This window comes from Lepidochelys olivacea (assembly GCF_965140295.1).
Source record: "Lepidochelys olivacea isolate rLepOli2 genome assembly, chromosome: 1".
Classification (NCBI taxonomy): domain Eukaryota; kingdom Metazoa; phylum Chordata; order Testudines; family Cheloniidae; genus Lepidochelys; species Lepidochelys olivacea.
The window spans coordinates 124,551,060-124,567,209 of NC_140411.1; the positions used below are offsets into that span (position 1 = coordinate 124,551,060).

The 16,150-nt window shown below is 39.6% G+C and overlaps 1 protein-coding gene across 1 annotated transcript in view; it reads right to left on the reverse strand.

Annotated features, from left to right (window-relative positions):
* Positions 1-16,150, reverse strand: part of HERC2 (HECT and RLD domain containing E3 ubiquitin protein ligase 2) — a 201,604-nt gene that overhangs the window by 144,331 nt on the left and 41,123 nt on the right. The window contains exons 5-7 of the mRNA XM_084623550.1: positions 9,501-9,720; positions 6,749-6,849; positions 2,622-2,778 (exon numbers count right to left, since the gene is read on the reverse strand). Of these exons, the coding sequence (XP_084479676.1) occupies positions 2,622-2,778; positions 6,749-6,849; positions 9,501-9,720 (478 nt within the window). The remainder of the gene's footprint in view (positions 1-2,621; positions 2,779-6,748; positions 6,850-9,500; positions 9,721-16,150) is intronic.

The window sequence follows — 16,150 nt, forward strand, 5'->3', positions numbered from 1 at the left end:
CATCTCTAACACTAATGCTGACCTGTGCATAAGCGTCACTGAGTTTCTAGAACATTTTAAAGGCTAATACTGCATACATAGGCAATTTACAAATTAAAACCTTATATCAGGCAAACTACATGCTGCATTGTAAGTACAAAAACTTACAAATGGAGAAGCATATTAGGAATCCATGTACATTTAGATCTATTCACTGTGCAGTGTAACCTATGGGCCTGCAATCTACTGCTACTGGTTCACAACCTTCAGTGAGACTGATCTGCTCAGCAAATATCAATTGCAAATATAGAAAATTATTATAATCTCTTGTGAAATACTTTGATAATTAAGAATATCTTCTTCTTTTCCCTTTATGCCGCTTTTCCTGGTGAGGGTCGCGGCGGCAGCATGCAAAGTAGGGAGGACCAGGCGCCCTTTTCGTCCGCAACAGGTTCCAGCTCCTCCTGGGGATTCCCCAGCATTCCCAGGCCAGCCAAGAAATAGAATCTTTCCATCATGTCCTGGGTCAGCCTCAGGGCCTCTGCCAAGAGGGATGTGCCCAGTAGAATATGGGATGTGAAAACATTTCACATTAGTATACTGCAAAGTGTTGCTATTCACCATTTTTGTCACATGCTAAACAGCTTCATTTCTGGGAAAAACATGCCCATGCAAAACCAGTAAAAATCTTTTAATACATTGTCATTTGGTAGCTTTGACCAATAACCACCACATTAAGGTGTTGAAATTAATTTCAACAGTGAAAACTGTAGTTGCAGTCCTGTTGCAGTGTTTCTGGAATGGTGCAAAAAATAACACGCATTTTGTGTACCATTGTTTCACCTCACCCACAGCTTTATAGAACCACTTGACAGTGCCACGTCATACCTCTTCTAAACGTACATAAAATAAGCTTTCAGATTATATATAAGAACATAAGAACGGCCATACTGGGTCAGGCCAAAGGTCCATGAAGCCCAGTATCCTGTCCTCTGACAGTGGCCAACGGCAGGTGCCCCAAAGGGAACGAACAGACAAGTAATCATCAAGTGATCCAAACCATCTCCCAATCCCAACTTCTGGGAAACAGAAGTTAGGGACACCATTCCTACCCATCCTGGCTAGCAGCCATTGATGGACCTACCCTCCATGAATCTATCTAGCTCCCTTTTGAACCCCATTATAATACTGGCCTTCACAACACCCTCTGGTAAGGAGTTCCAGAGGATGACAGTGCTTCGCGTGAAAAAATACTTTCTTGTGTTTGTTTTAAACCTGCTACCTATTAATTTGGTGGCCCCTTGTTCTTGTATTATGAGAAGGAGTAAATAACACTTCCTCTATACAACTCATGATTTTATAGACCTCTATCATATCCCCCCTTAGTCGCCTCTTTTCCAAGCTGAAAAGTCCCAGTCTTATTAATCTCTCCTCATATAGAGGCCGTTCTACACCCCTAATCATTTTTGTTGCCTTTTTCTGAACCTTTTCCAAGTCCAATATATCTTTTTTGAGATGGGGCAACCACGTCTGCACGCAGTATTCAAGGTGTGGGTGTACTATGGATTTATATAGAGTCAATATATTTTTTGTCTTATTATCTATCCCTTTCTTGATGATTCCCAACTTACTGTTTGCTTTTTTGACTGTCGCTGCACATTGAGTGGATGATTTCAGAGAACTATCCACAATGACTCCAAGATCTCTTTCTTGTGTGGTTAAGAGCTAATTTAGACCCCATCATTGTATATGTATGATGTGGGTGCGTGTATGGTAGATACATTCAACTCCAAAAATATGGCCCTTTTCGGAGATCAGCCACACGCCTACTGTGTGGATCCCAGGATCCCAGCGCTGAGCGATATAGCTGTGTTGGCAAAAGTTTTTAGTCCAGGTCTCTAGTATTAGTTTTGCATTGACATTGCTTCCCCACTTCCAGTTTGCATCCTAATTTTATAGAAAATTTTGATCATGAGTGTTCATTTGAATATGCGTTCAAGTGCAATTTAAACTAAATATTTTTGTACAATTTAAACTAAAAAGGACAATGTATTGTTCAATATGGAATTCTCATTCACTTTTACATAGCATCTCATTAAAGATTATATATATGCCAAGTCTGAACATTAAAAGTAGCCCATTTAAGTTACCTAAGCACAGTACATCTGAGCAATTTTCTTTGAATTATGAAAAACAAGCTCATTTCAAGATAGCGATGGTTTGGGAACCTCTAGAGCAGTGGTTCCCAAACTGGGATTCGCAAATCCCTGGGGTTTGGCAAAATGTTACAGGGGGTTCGCCAGAAAAATTTCCTTAATGGCAGCCAGAGGACCCCAGGCATGGGAGGCAGCAGGTGTGACCTGGTTGCGGAGCAGACAGCCCGAGCCCCGTGGAGCGCTGAGTGGGCAGCCGAGCCCTGGTCAGCGTGTGGCCGACAGCCTGAGCCCCATGCACGCACACGTGCGCACACACACAGCGTGTCTGTCAGTCTCCGATTTGTTTGATGCCAGGGTATCAGAAAAGGAAACTACTCTATGGAGCGCTCAATTTACCAGAAACTATTTTTATCAGTTATTAAACATTCAGACTCACCTTTAAATGCCAGTTCAAAAACAAACAAACAAACCATAAAAACCACTTACCCAGTCACAACAGACCTTAGGAATTTAGTAGCTCTCTCCACAACTTCCAACCATACAGATGATACAGTCCCTTCATCAAAAAGGGATGCTTCTGGTAGTGCTCGTAGTGCATCAAGAGATTCTTGTAACAATTCACTGCAAAGGTCTGCATCCTCACCTACCAGCCAAGATAACATATCAGTTACCTTACAGTATGTACTAGATAGCTAACTAAGGGTACATCAGTATTTTCTCAAAATCATTCCGAGTGTGAACTTTAGAAAAAACAATTACAAACTGCCAAAACTGGTAAGTGTATACAGTATATATACTATGGATTGATTTTCATGAAATAATTTTGACTGGAACTTTAAGAAGTTGTACAGCTAACCATCAAAGCACCCCACAACACAGGAGGACTAATTATTCCTAAATCATAGCCAACAACAGGATTCTCCTCAGTTTCCCTGCCAGCCTGTCCTATTATTTTTATTCCAGACACAAAGTTTTAGTATTTAACTTTCATTTATCGCCTGCACCCTAAAAACAGTTACTTTTAAAGTAATTCAAAACCCCATTTAACCAAGCTGAGTAAAGATTATGTCCAGGCTAGTGGGCTGCATATGGGTTCGAGCCACTGGCTCCCTCTCTGGAGGTGGACAGAGAGGCAGAAAGAGCAGAAGGATATCACTACCCCTTTTTGAGAGAAAGGAGCGATCAAAGCAGTTACTCTTCCTGTTAATCAGAGAGGATGACAGCCCTTAAAGGGGCCTTGTATCTGTCAGATGGAGGGGTTTTGTTTTTATTTCTGGGGTGAACAGAGCCCATAACATACTAACTAGAGCACTGAAATCCTTAACAAGAGGGAGCTAGCGAAGGAGAGCCCCGAATTAAATTTGTGGGGATAAAACCCTGTATGTCTTAACTGGGGCAACTGCATGTGGGGGAAGTGTTAGAACTAATTTATTGAAGGTGGTGTGGATATAGCAACACACATGAAACAGATAAGACTTGGGAGGGCAGAATGGCACCAGTGCTTTTAATCCTGTCTTTCAGATTTTCGTCCTCAAAAAACGACGTCACTGACTAATAAGACTCAAAGAGTCTAGCTGGTTTTATAACATCTTCTGCCTATCTATAGGCTGATCCATCCTCCTGCAGTCCCTCCCACCAGATACTACTTCATCTTTCCATCATAGGTCTAGCTTTTCTAACTCTTACACTCAGTGAAGCTTCTACACTCAAAAAAGTCATCCATCAATATTTATTCTCATCAATTTAAAATGACCAAGAAATCTGTTGCTTCATCATTGCCATGAACAGCTGCAAGAAGTTCAGAAGTTAGAATCATCAGAATCAGTAGAGTAAATGAATATGACAAACAGTATGTGGTTGGTGTTCCAGGACAGGCCATTCTCCCCCAAAGCTTTGGGCTTTATACAAAAGATTAGCTATGCCTGCTCAATATATTATTGGTCACAGACCTTGATCAAATTACTTTGCATTATTGGGGGGGGGGGGGAAGAGACGTCTGGAAGGATATTAGTCCAACCATCATGTCCCTTTTTGGAACAAAACGACAAAATTCAGTTGCTTCAACGCTTTATTTCAAGGAACAGCAGAGAGGATATAAGAGAAAAGAAATACTTTTCTCACAGTTAAGACCACTTCAAATTGTGGGATTTTGTTGTGTTGTTGAACAAACTCCTTTTCAACCTTACAGTGCAGTTCTATTCTGAGAAGTGGCACCAGTCAGTGTACATCAACTCAGTGGTTTCCATTTCAAATCTGCTGCTTCCCAAGAAGCCTTCTTCCTGCCCCCCAAACTGTCGAACCAACTCACCCTAGAATCTGAAAGTCAAGATTTTTCTTTCCAGACCCATATATCACCACCAGTAAATATGACCTGAGATGTATTATAGGTGTAACTGAATTGTACATCACTGTGTACCTCAAAGCAAATTAATTTAACAATTCTGTGGGCTGTACAAACCAGAAAAGAACCCAATTCACTCTCACATAGTTTAGTTTCTTAAATGTTAATAGGGAGCAAACTTACTTTTACATAAGGGGAAAGGATTGTCAGAAACACAAATAGCCGTAACATGTGTAACTCACATTGAAACTCAACAGGAGTTACGACTGACATTTGTGCTTTTGACAGTCTTCCCCTAAAGATATGGCTTAATTCAAACTCGGAACTGATGTGTACAAAGAGATACCATTTTGTTTTGTTTTACCTTAACCAAATTTTAATGTTGCTAGTACAATATTTATCTGAGTTTACATTTGTGAAAACTGGCAATTATATCCTATCAGGTTACTTTAAGTCATAGGGCAAATAAAGTTCTACAAGACTGTTCCCAATAGAGACTCTCCTGTCAGTCGGAGATATTTTTACTCCCTGGTAGGGCACTAAGTCTCTCATTCATATTTCTCTGCAATTTTTTCCTTTAAGAATAAATGCTAGTTTTTTTTAAACTTGCCTGCCACTTCCCCACCCTTCCCCCTCTCTCCCAAATCACCTGAGTTTGGCAATCTGGGACTTAATATATTAGAGATAGCGCTGATAGCACCAGCCATTAAAGTTGCAAGTCCCTACTTTCTGTGATTGCTACTCTAGGCTGCTGCAGACTGTGCCAAGTATGGACCCAACTAATGGAACCAAAAGCAGAGACTCTCCCTTCTGTGTTCTAAATGTCCCAATGCTATGAATAGGCAAGGTGGAGGAGGAAGCTACCTGATTCAAATGCAGAAGGTACAAGGTTCAGACCTTGGAGGAACAGGGATAAATTGGAACAAGGAGCTTGGGGGGAGGCTTGAAGATTGGCTGAGGGCTAGAGAGAAAAACTGGAACTGGGATGGGAGGGAACTGCTATTAGGAGCATGGGAGGTGGGAAGACAGACTGGATGAGGAGCCAGGAGAATGTGGGCAGAGGAAAGGAGAGACACAGAATGGATGAGGAGCTGGGAGTGGGTGGGCAAGGAGACTGGAAACAGTGGGGAGGAGACTAGGATTGGGTAGGGAAGGATATTGACACTGAGATGAGAAACCAGAGGAGTACAAATTGGGAGAAGGAGCTGAAGTGGGAAAGAGACACACCTGGTTGGAAGGGGTGGGGCAGAAGAGTGCACTCACTAGAGAACACCCCCCTCCAAAGCTTGGAATGGAACCCCAAATTCTTGAGTCTCATCATTTCTTGGCTGTCAGCAAACATCTATGAAACTCAAGGGAAAAGTGTCATCCTCTAGTGGTCTACATAGCAGTATTAGGCTATCATCCTCTATCAGTTACCCTATGAGCTCAAGGGGTGTGTGAGGTGAACCTAAAAGTTGCAATCCTGATGAAGAATCGAGTGTGTCAATATAATGCCACAGGATGGCATTTTTTCAGTTTGCCTTCTTTAAAATCCTAGAACATTACACAAAAATATATTAGAAACATACTTATGGTTGCAAAAGAAATGTCAGAATTAAGGTGATTGTGCAACCTTAATTCAGCCTCCTTGTCCCTATGCCTTTTGGTACAGTCTTTAATTACATGATTACATGCTGTTTTTTCCATAGAAACGCAACCTCTTTCAGTGCACAGAATGGACCTGCTCTGGAGATTAATCAGGGTTGTTCAGTGAAAGAGGCTGTTGTCTGTAGGACCTCTGCTTCATTTGTTGCAAAGATTAGAAAGTGTGTAGTGAATAAGGCAAGGAACTGCAAGAAGGCAAAGAATGGTTTATTATTAAGGCAGTTGTATGCTGCCCTGGAGAACTGGATTCTCTCTTCCTCTGCCACAGAATTCTGTGGGATGCTGGACAAGTCACTTAAACCATAGTTATTAATTGGGTGTTCCTCATTTTCTGAGTGCTGACGTGAGACCCTGGAGCCTGATTTGCAGAAGTGCTGAGCACTCATAATTGCAACTGAATTAAATGGGATCTACCCCTTGCACATATGAAGTGCTGCATAATGCCAATTATTCTGAAAAATCAGGTCCTAGATGTCTCAAATTGGGCACTCAACATTAAGGGATACTTTTTACCTTAATCTCTCTCCGACTCAGCTTTGTGACCTTAAGAATGTTCTTTTAAACCTAGTTTGTACATGTAATTATACAAAATAAGGTAAACATAAGATTGCAAAATGGACTTTACCTGACCTCCAAGCTCTGCGAAGGAATGCAAATGCAAATGAAAGTGCTGCTCTGGATCCCACTCGTGCAAGTCCTTCTACACCTTTGCCTACAGGTCTGGGACTAAGACAAGAAAATTTAAAAATTCAAAATCCTTTCTTAGAGAGAGTTAATGCTCTTTAAATGTTAACAGCCAAGATGCATTTCCATTGTCCAAAAAGATCAACCCCATCCACCAAGAACCTTGGGTTAAAGTAAGTCAGAAGCTACATTGATATCATGTGTGTTGCCTGTTCCTAAATCTTACCGCTACTGTTGAGAAGAAAGCTCTAGTTTTAGGCCTCCTTATAGAAAACTGAGGCTAAAAAAGTGGTGCTTGTTCAGTTTTGTGAGCAATGTAGAGTAAGTCTTAACCAAACCAGTGAGAAGTCTCGAGTCCTGTGAAACTGTCATTATCCTGAAGACCTTCTCAGAGCTGGTATGCTCTATGACAAAACATCTTTCAAAAAAATTTAGTTTAGGCCCCAAATTTAGCTTAGACCCTCCACGTAACCCTTCTTTCTCTAGAGACAAGGGTCACAGTCTACTGAGCCATTTTCACCATAAGCCAGCGAGGGAGGTGAGGAGAAGCTATCCTCCCTTGCACAGTCTCTCGTCTCCCAGTCTCAGTGATTAATCGGGGGGAGGATGCAAAGGGGGGGGCCCGGGCCCACCCTCTACTCCAGGCTCCAGCCCAGGGATCCTAATAGTATCAGCTACGGTAGCTGACCCTTTAGAAACATGACATGTACAATTCCCTGGGCTACTTCCCCACAGCAGCCCCCACTTCCTCAAGCTCCACTTGACCCTTATCTCAGGGCCGCCTCCCTTGTGCCTGATATGGTGTGTACTGCTCAGTCTCTCCAACAGCACAACTTCCTCCCACAGCTCCTGACATCCGCACCCTCCTGACTAACTGGGAGGCTTTTAACTAGTTTCAGCCAGTCCCTGATTGGCTTCAGGTGTCCCAATCAACCTAACATTCTCCCTGCCTTCTGGAAAGATCTTAATTGGCCCCAGGTGTCTTAATTGACCTGGAGCAGCTGCCATTTAACTTATCCTGGTACCAGCGATTTGTTTAGCCTGGAGCGAACATATCTATCTCCCGCTACTTTTCTATAGCCATCTGGCCTTGCCCCATCACACTATGTACCAAATCATATTTTTCTGCTAAGTGGATGGTGTTGTATTTATAGTTTGCTTCAATCTATTCTCCAAACAGTTTTCGTTTTCTTGCAAACCCAGCTGCAACTTTTCTCTCACACTTTTAATACCAGGATTCATAAATATTTTGACATGACTGTTCACACCGTAAGAATGCCACTGAAAGACAGCTATTAAAATAAGCTTTCTACAACAGCACATGCTTTTGAATGGTCCTCCTGCAGTCATGTTCAGGGCTGTAGCTATGATTTTGCCTCTGGGATATCTTCTGTCCAGCAATGTATTCAACCTGACTCTGATACACCTTGGTTTATCTGTACCCAGCAGCTGTCTCTCATAGGAATTCTCTCCCATCAATTATTGATGCTAAGCTCTAACAGTTTTGTTATCATCTCCTTTCCAATTAACTTTTATGATGAGGGTCATATTAACACCACTTTTATTTGCAAGTTCAATAATGGGTTGCAGAAGGAGGTGGCATACATTTAATTTTTCTTAATAGCATTCACTAAATGTGAACACATTTCTGCTAACCTTTTTATTTCTATTTGTGAAATCACATTAAAATAAATAAGTTTCACCTTCTACCTGCAGAATGAGCAACCTCCACCCACCCCACTGTTTCTCTTAGAAAGAATGACAATCTTGTCCTTCCAATTGGTTGCACATCAGGGATTTGGACTGCTTCGGTTTGCTGCCCCAATAAAAAAGTTAAATTTTTTATACTGAAATTTCAACAGTTTGATTTAAAAAAAAAAGTGCTGGTCTATTTAAGTCATGTCTGAGGCCAAAAGATTTCTTCAAGGAACAGAAACAGCCAGACATTGGCGCATCATCATTGCCAGATGACTCATAAGTACACTTTCCTTTAAATACATTCTTGCAGAGAAGTATAGAAATTTATCAGACAAAAAGGCTTTCCGCACTAACAAAGGAATTTCAACTTGAGTTGCCTCACACTCTTCATCAAATACAGCATGCCCCTTCCCTCCACTGGCACCTTTCCTGTGAACTAGAATTAGCAAGTTTATTTACAGCAGGAAAGTAACTGGTATATTTCTTGTTCGGCTACTGTTTTCTTTGCCATATCTGCAGCTACTCCCTTTTAACATTTTTTGCCCGTATCAAGATAATGTATGACAAGGAAGACTATTTTTCAGCACTGTTTAAAGTGTGTCCTGTGCCATATGCATGTAAGTATATTCTAACAACACAGCTACTAATGTCATTCCAGTCATATGATCTCCCTTGACATAAATTCTGAAACAGGCCTGACCACAGCTAGCTAGAATGACACACAAGAAACACCTTGGTGAAAATAATATTACAGCTTAGAGGAAGTTTCCGTCATAGGATCATGGTGTAAAGCAAACAAATATTAAAGTGTCAACCAAGGACCAAAGCCACTGCCTCAGAGATACATACAGTAGCTCTGGTGCTTGTATTAAATCCAGAAGGAAAAAGAAACCAGTGCTAAGGTCTCTCACATTAGTGAAGTCACAAAAAGATGACTAACATCTGTTTTAAATTGATCCAGCACCAGAGCAACCTGCTTGTCCTGATCGCATTACCTTTTCTTGTCCGCAGCAGGCAGAGGAATACTACTGCTTTTCCACTTAACCTTGACATTCTCCTGAAGAACAGTTCTGTTCAATGCAATGAAATATCGTTCCAGGACAACTAGCCTCTGTTTCAGCCGCAGAGCAGAAAGAGTTGTCGTGGCAGTTTGTGTGGCTAGAACTTGCTGTTCCTTCACCAGCACATACAGGCACTCTTTCAACTCATTCACATCTAAAAGAAACATGGCAGAAAAGTATTACTACTGTGAGATAGCAAGATGAACACAACATATAACCGAGTTCACAAATATGAAAAAAGGTAAACTGAACAATTTGAGGCAACCAGGCATTCTAAATCACAAAGGTTAGTAAGACAAAGACTACTATTTTTCAGTTTGCAATTTAAAAAAAACACCAGCATCTTTTAAAGTGTGTCCTGTTCTCTATGCAAGTATATTCTAATAATATACTACTACTGTAATTACAGCTAAATCTGACTTTACTCCATAAAACTCACTTGTCTTCTTACATAAGGGTCAGGCACGTGCTAAATACTCAAAGTAATCACACATTGCACATAATAGATATGTAGAATAGCAAAGATAAGGTTATTATGGAAAAACTATTTCCTTACTTGTGTGAATAATTCTGAATCTTAATAGTTCATTAATGTAGTCTCAATATGTGGTATAAAGTATTTAAGTGTTCTAAATAAACAACTTAGACAGCAAATTTCTACCATCTAGCAGACCTTGTGGACAGTACTCTTATGTGCAGCCAACAGCCTTATATAAGGTCTGTTGCTTGCATTTTATGTGCTGATATACATTATCTTATGTTTCTTAGTATTTATAAAGCAACTCTCAGAAGCTCCAGGATCAGTGCCAAGGACTGCTGAGCTTACAAAACAAGAAGTGTTAGAAATTAAAGCGTATCTTGAGAACACTGCCAAACAAAACATGTTCTGAGACTGAACATGTGCTACATTGTATCACTCAAAGGGTCTGTAGCTGTCCAAACAAAAGACAACATCAATAGCCCAAGGAGCTCATAAGCTAATGACAATGGAGCAGGGGAAAGGCCCATGTTCTCTGTAAATAAGTATGAACATGTTTAATTCCTATGGCAAATTTCAGGAAAGGTTTATAAAAAGTTTCTTAGCAGGCTTCCCTTCTATCAACTGTCTGATCACTAAATCTCATGCTGATCTCATGCTGCTTTTCACTAAATTACAGCACCCTTAATACTCTCCAGCCAGGCCAGTTACCCAGCTCCTAGTAACAGAAGTATTTTGTTTTAACGAATTTATGAGTATTTAAATCCAGATTATGACACAGAACGCCTCACGCACAGTGCAATGGTATTAAGAACAGCTGTGAACAACAGTTCTAACAGAACTACATCTGTAGTTTGGAGAACCCCATTTCACAAAACATTCATAAGAACATAAGAACGGCCATACTGGGTCAGACCAAAGGTCCATCTAGCCCAGTATCCTGTCTTCCAACAGTGGACAATGCCAGATGCCCCAGAGGGAATGAACAGAATAGGTAATCATCAAGGATTCATCCCGTCACCCATTCCCAGCTTCAAGGCAAACAGAGGATAGGGACACCATCCCTGCCCATCCTTACTAATAGCCATTGATGGACCTATCCTGAAGGAACATATCTAGTTCTTTTTTGAACCCCGTTATAGTCTTGGCCTTCATAACATCCTCTGGCAAAGAGTTCCACAGGTTGACTGTGCATTATGTGAAGAAATACCTTTTGTTTGTTTTAAATCTGCTGCCTATTAATTTAGTGACCCCTAGTTCTTGTTATGAGGCGTAAATAACACTTCCTTATTTACTTTCTCCACATCAGTCATGATTTTATGGACCTCTATCATATCCCCCCCTTAGTCATCTCTTCTCCAAGCTGAGAAGTCCCAGTCTTAATCTCTCCTCATACGGAAGCCGTTCCACATCCCTAATCATTTTTGTTGCGCTTTTCTGATCCTTTTCCATTTCCAATATACATCTAGCACATCCCTCACATTACAGTCATAACAGTTACATGAGACTCATTCAGTATAATCTCCCTGTAAATTCAGGTCTTTGCAATACAGTATATTTTATATATTGCCTCTTTTTTGTGAGATGTCTTTGCACACGTAGCACCAAATTCAAATGATCATTTCTGCAGCCATATCACATTGCAAATTCATGTCTATTTTGCTGTCAGCTATCACCCCATCCTCATTTTCAGCAACATTGTGAAGTGAGATGCACTGAGACTGTGTGCCAGGCTACTTACTGATGTAACCATAGCACCCCAACCTTTATTGTGTAAACAAAAACAAAGAGGGAACATCTTGTAGTGCATGGCCTTCTGTATGTCAGAGTATCATAGCAGAACTTCTTGTTTGAGATTGGCATGTCAGCTTTACTTGCTGCCTCCCATAAACAATCTGAAGAGGTAAAATCAGTTTTCTCCTTACCCTCCCCAACAGAAAATCCTATCAGCTTCCAAAGGCCAACTCGGAGATGCAGCAGTGAATTAAAAATAGCCATCCAAGAATAACCCTTCTGCATTTTACTAAGATGACTTTATTAACTGTGGGCTTTTTGACAGCTGATTTAAATATGCAGATTTAATCATGCCCTGACCTAACTTTCCCTGCTAGGTTTTCCCATATACTTTTAGCTACAACCTACCTACCCTTCCTTTAAATGTCATAGAAGAAGAATAAAGCACATGCTCAAAGGAGATCTGGTTGTGATACAACATGGAAGGGAACTCATTTAGAGTTCCTTGTAGGCATCAGTAAATAACTCCTACATATGGGCAAATCCGTTTATTCTTTCAATCTAAGCATTAAGTACTTCTGAAGCCTGTCCCCTCTGCCATCTACTTAGGGAATAGCCACTACTGTATGATTCTTGACCCAGGATCTATATAAATATGGCATCTGGTGCCAGACTCAGCAGGTCTACAGAGTAATATTCAATTAATGGGTCATTCATAACTCCTAGCAATCGACAAATAAAATAAAATAAATTGGGGCAGCCCTTAAAGCAACTTCCAAGAGCAAAAAATAGATACAAGTTGTCAGAGGAAAAATATCCTTCTATTCCAAATGACACACAAAAACAATGAAAGTATATACAGCAATAAATTCATGGAAATGACCACAGAGGAGAGCTGGAGATCACTTCCGTTCCCCAAGCACCAGGAGGAAGACCAGATCCCACCACAAGAAGTACCACAGGGGCAGTTTCTCTTAAAAAACCACCACCACTAAAATTTAAGGCTTTTACAAAACCAGATTCAACCCCCAGTAGCCTTTACTGCAGTTAGCACTCTAAATCTGGAATACTGCATGACTACACAAACTTTGACTAAAGGTGCAACTATGGTAGGAAGAGCAGTGCTACTCTCAAAAGCTGCCCATTGGCTACACACAGGCTATTGTTGCTACAATGGCAACTGTTAGTTCCTAAATGTTAAAGCACCACACAGAGGGTATAACCTGTATGCATAAAAAAAAATTTTTAAATCAGATAAATGAGATATTTTGGTAACAGCCAGCAACTAGTTGGGCAGAAACTGTTACCAGTCTAGGTTTCAAGTATCGTGAAGGTTCTGTTCTATTTTATGTAAAGTTAACTTAAAGGCACTTGACCTCACTGTGATTCAAGATCTTTAAAGTGAATCCATATGAATTAGAATACAGTTTTTAAGAACATTTTATTTCTTCCCCATGATACTATACTTCCAGAGCCTCATAAGGCTTCAATTTTGTGGAAGCCTTCTACCGAAAAATTCAACTTCAGACAGAGATTATACATGAAGTATTTCAATCCAACAGTAGTTTTGAAAGCAATGAAAACTGAGGCAAAGACTGGAACAGCAATTTAGGCTGCTAATGGCAGCTGTAATGTCATTCTGGCAGAGACTGCAGGAAGTTCAGAGACCTTAGAACTGAGGGGAAATAGTGATTATCTCTGTTTTAATAAGATTACATATACACATTTTTACCCACTTTTAATCTTCCACTTTTTCTGCAGTTTCTGTTTAAGTGACTTGCATTCATCATTAGAAAGATTTAAATACATCAGGGATATGATCAGGGAAGTGGCAATTAATTTTAATATTACCAAATTATTTCAAGTCTAAATATCAACCTGTATAATATAACTATCAAAAAACTAAATATACTGTATTAATAGTAACATGTGATTCAATTTCAGCTGAGAAGAACAGAGAACGTATGTTGCATCAAAGGGAAGATTAAAACAATAAGTTATTACACAAACATACAAGACCATGATACAGAGTACACTCTAGTCCATTTTACCTCTACAATTATTTCATAAATCCTGGAGCTGTGCTACTTAACTAGACTACTACATGCAAGGTGAGAAATACAATGGTAGCCTGAAGAGTTAAGTTCTCAAACTGTGGTCAAAAGAGCACTTGTTGATTGTCTGCAGATAGGTGGCTGTTTAAGGATACATACTCCTCATTTCCAGTGGCTTTATTGCTTTTAAAAGTCTGCCAACACATTAAATGGCTTTCTAACAGTACATTTTCATGTAAGCAGTTGCCATGAACACGTGCAATTGTGAATGGGAGGTCAAGTAAACCATGAGATCATCTCTGTTTTACATTTGGTCTGATATGAAGAGGTTTGAGAACTTCTGTTGAATAGCCGTGTTTAGCAAAGGAATCCGCAGCATATATGACGGGAGTACATTTCAACCTATACATACCCAAAAGGAGATCAAACAAACCTTGGCAAAGATCTATTTTAAGAGTGTAGCAGCAACTCATGACTATACTTGCAAATACATATTAAAGAATGAATTGAAATTAAATAGAACGGACATTTTTTCTCAAGGGTAACCAAGTTTTGGATTTTCCATTCCTATAGGGAATGGCTGAGTTCGCCTTACTGGAATTCAAGAAAAACTGGTCTGTAACTTGGATACCAATTGTCTCGAGATATAAATGGGATTAAATGCTTAAATAAGACAAGTCTTGTTAACATGAGCATTTTCTTTTAACCTCTTCAGGGACACTAAGCAATGATCATCAATTAGAATACAGTGGACTGTAAGACATTACTAGTTTCCCACAATAATATGGTAGGATGTTTTTGTTTGCTCCAGGGGGTAAGGGTGTAAGTGAGGAACGGAAAGAGTAGGCATTCACAGACCTTCATCCTTCCACTCATCTGTATTTCTGAATCTTAGCCTAACGAAATTCATTCTCCTAAAGATGGGATATTAAGTGAGCAATATTTTTCCTATTACACCTCTACCCGATATAACACATTCCGATATAACACGGTAAAGCAGCGCTCTCGGGGGACGGGGCTGCACGCTCCGGTGCTTCAAAGCTAGTTAGATATAACATGGTAAGATTTTTTGGCTCCCAAGGACAGCGTTATATCGGGGCAGAGGTGTAATTATCCTTTTTACTATAATTTTAAAAGGAGGTTATAAAAGGATACATTATTCAATTACAGATTTTTTTTTAGTAACTATTTTGTATGTAGATAAGCTATTCTGACTTAGTCCATTAACTCAGTACTAACAACCCATAAAACATGGAACTTCCAGGAAATTTTCCTCGTAATCCAGGAAGATTTGAAAACTGTTGCTACACCGTGTATCTACAATATCTCACTGAATCCATTCTGGTAATTCTCCTCTTCCCCAGGGGCCACTGCCTCTAAAGTGACCTCCTGATGCAATTAGCTTTACTAGCAGTGCCAGAAAACAAGACACATTAGTATCTAAAAACCGCAAACTTGCCCCCATACACCTTAAATTCCCTGGAGTCCTGTGTAAAAAACAATGGCTTACAAACACTTGTCTTATTAATTCACTGCTGGTACAAACCAGTTTCGACTACACAAAGAAGCTATCAGTATTATTTTACTTATACATTTCTTGCTCATTTAAAGTTAATGCGCTACTGCTCATTCCTACCTTTTCTTTTTTATGCTATTGAAAGATGTTAAAAAAAATGAAGTCATAAATACAGAAAAGTATTTCTGCTTAAACTCATTTAAAATGTGAGCTATACATCTGATTTCAAATACCGAATGGAACTGGAATAAAGTAATTCCATCCTTGTGTATATGTAGCATTTCATCCTTTATTAAAATAGAACATGACTGAATTAGGGACTTTTTTCCTGACTTTTGTAGCCTAGCTTTTACATATATATGTGTTTTATCAACATTTTTGCTTTTCTTTTTAAAGAGAAAACACTGTCTAATGTCAGATGACATCAAGTCAATGTATGGAACAAGAACTACATTTAAAGCAAAAAAGTAGCTTAATTTAACTTACTGACTGTAGCTTTATTTCTTCAACCTTTTTCTTAAAACATGCTTTACGCTTTTTTCTACAAATTGAAATGGCATTTAACTTCAGGAGAAAAGTTGCACTTTTGGATTCAGAACAGTAATGAGCTACATAACCCATTATTATTCTTAAAGTATTATGTAAGTACCTGAAAACAGGTTTGTAGGTAAACAGTGTCTGATTAATTTGACTATCTAGCTCTTCATCAGATTTTTCTAAAATTAAAATATAAATATCCTTATGAGGACAAGGACAAGCAGAGGGCAAAAAAACTGCATGTCCTCTGTTCACTACATCCAGC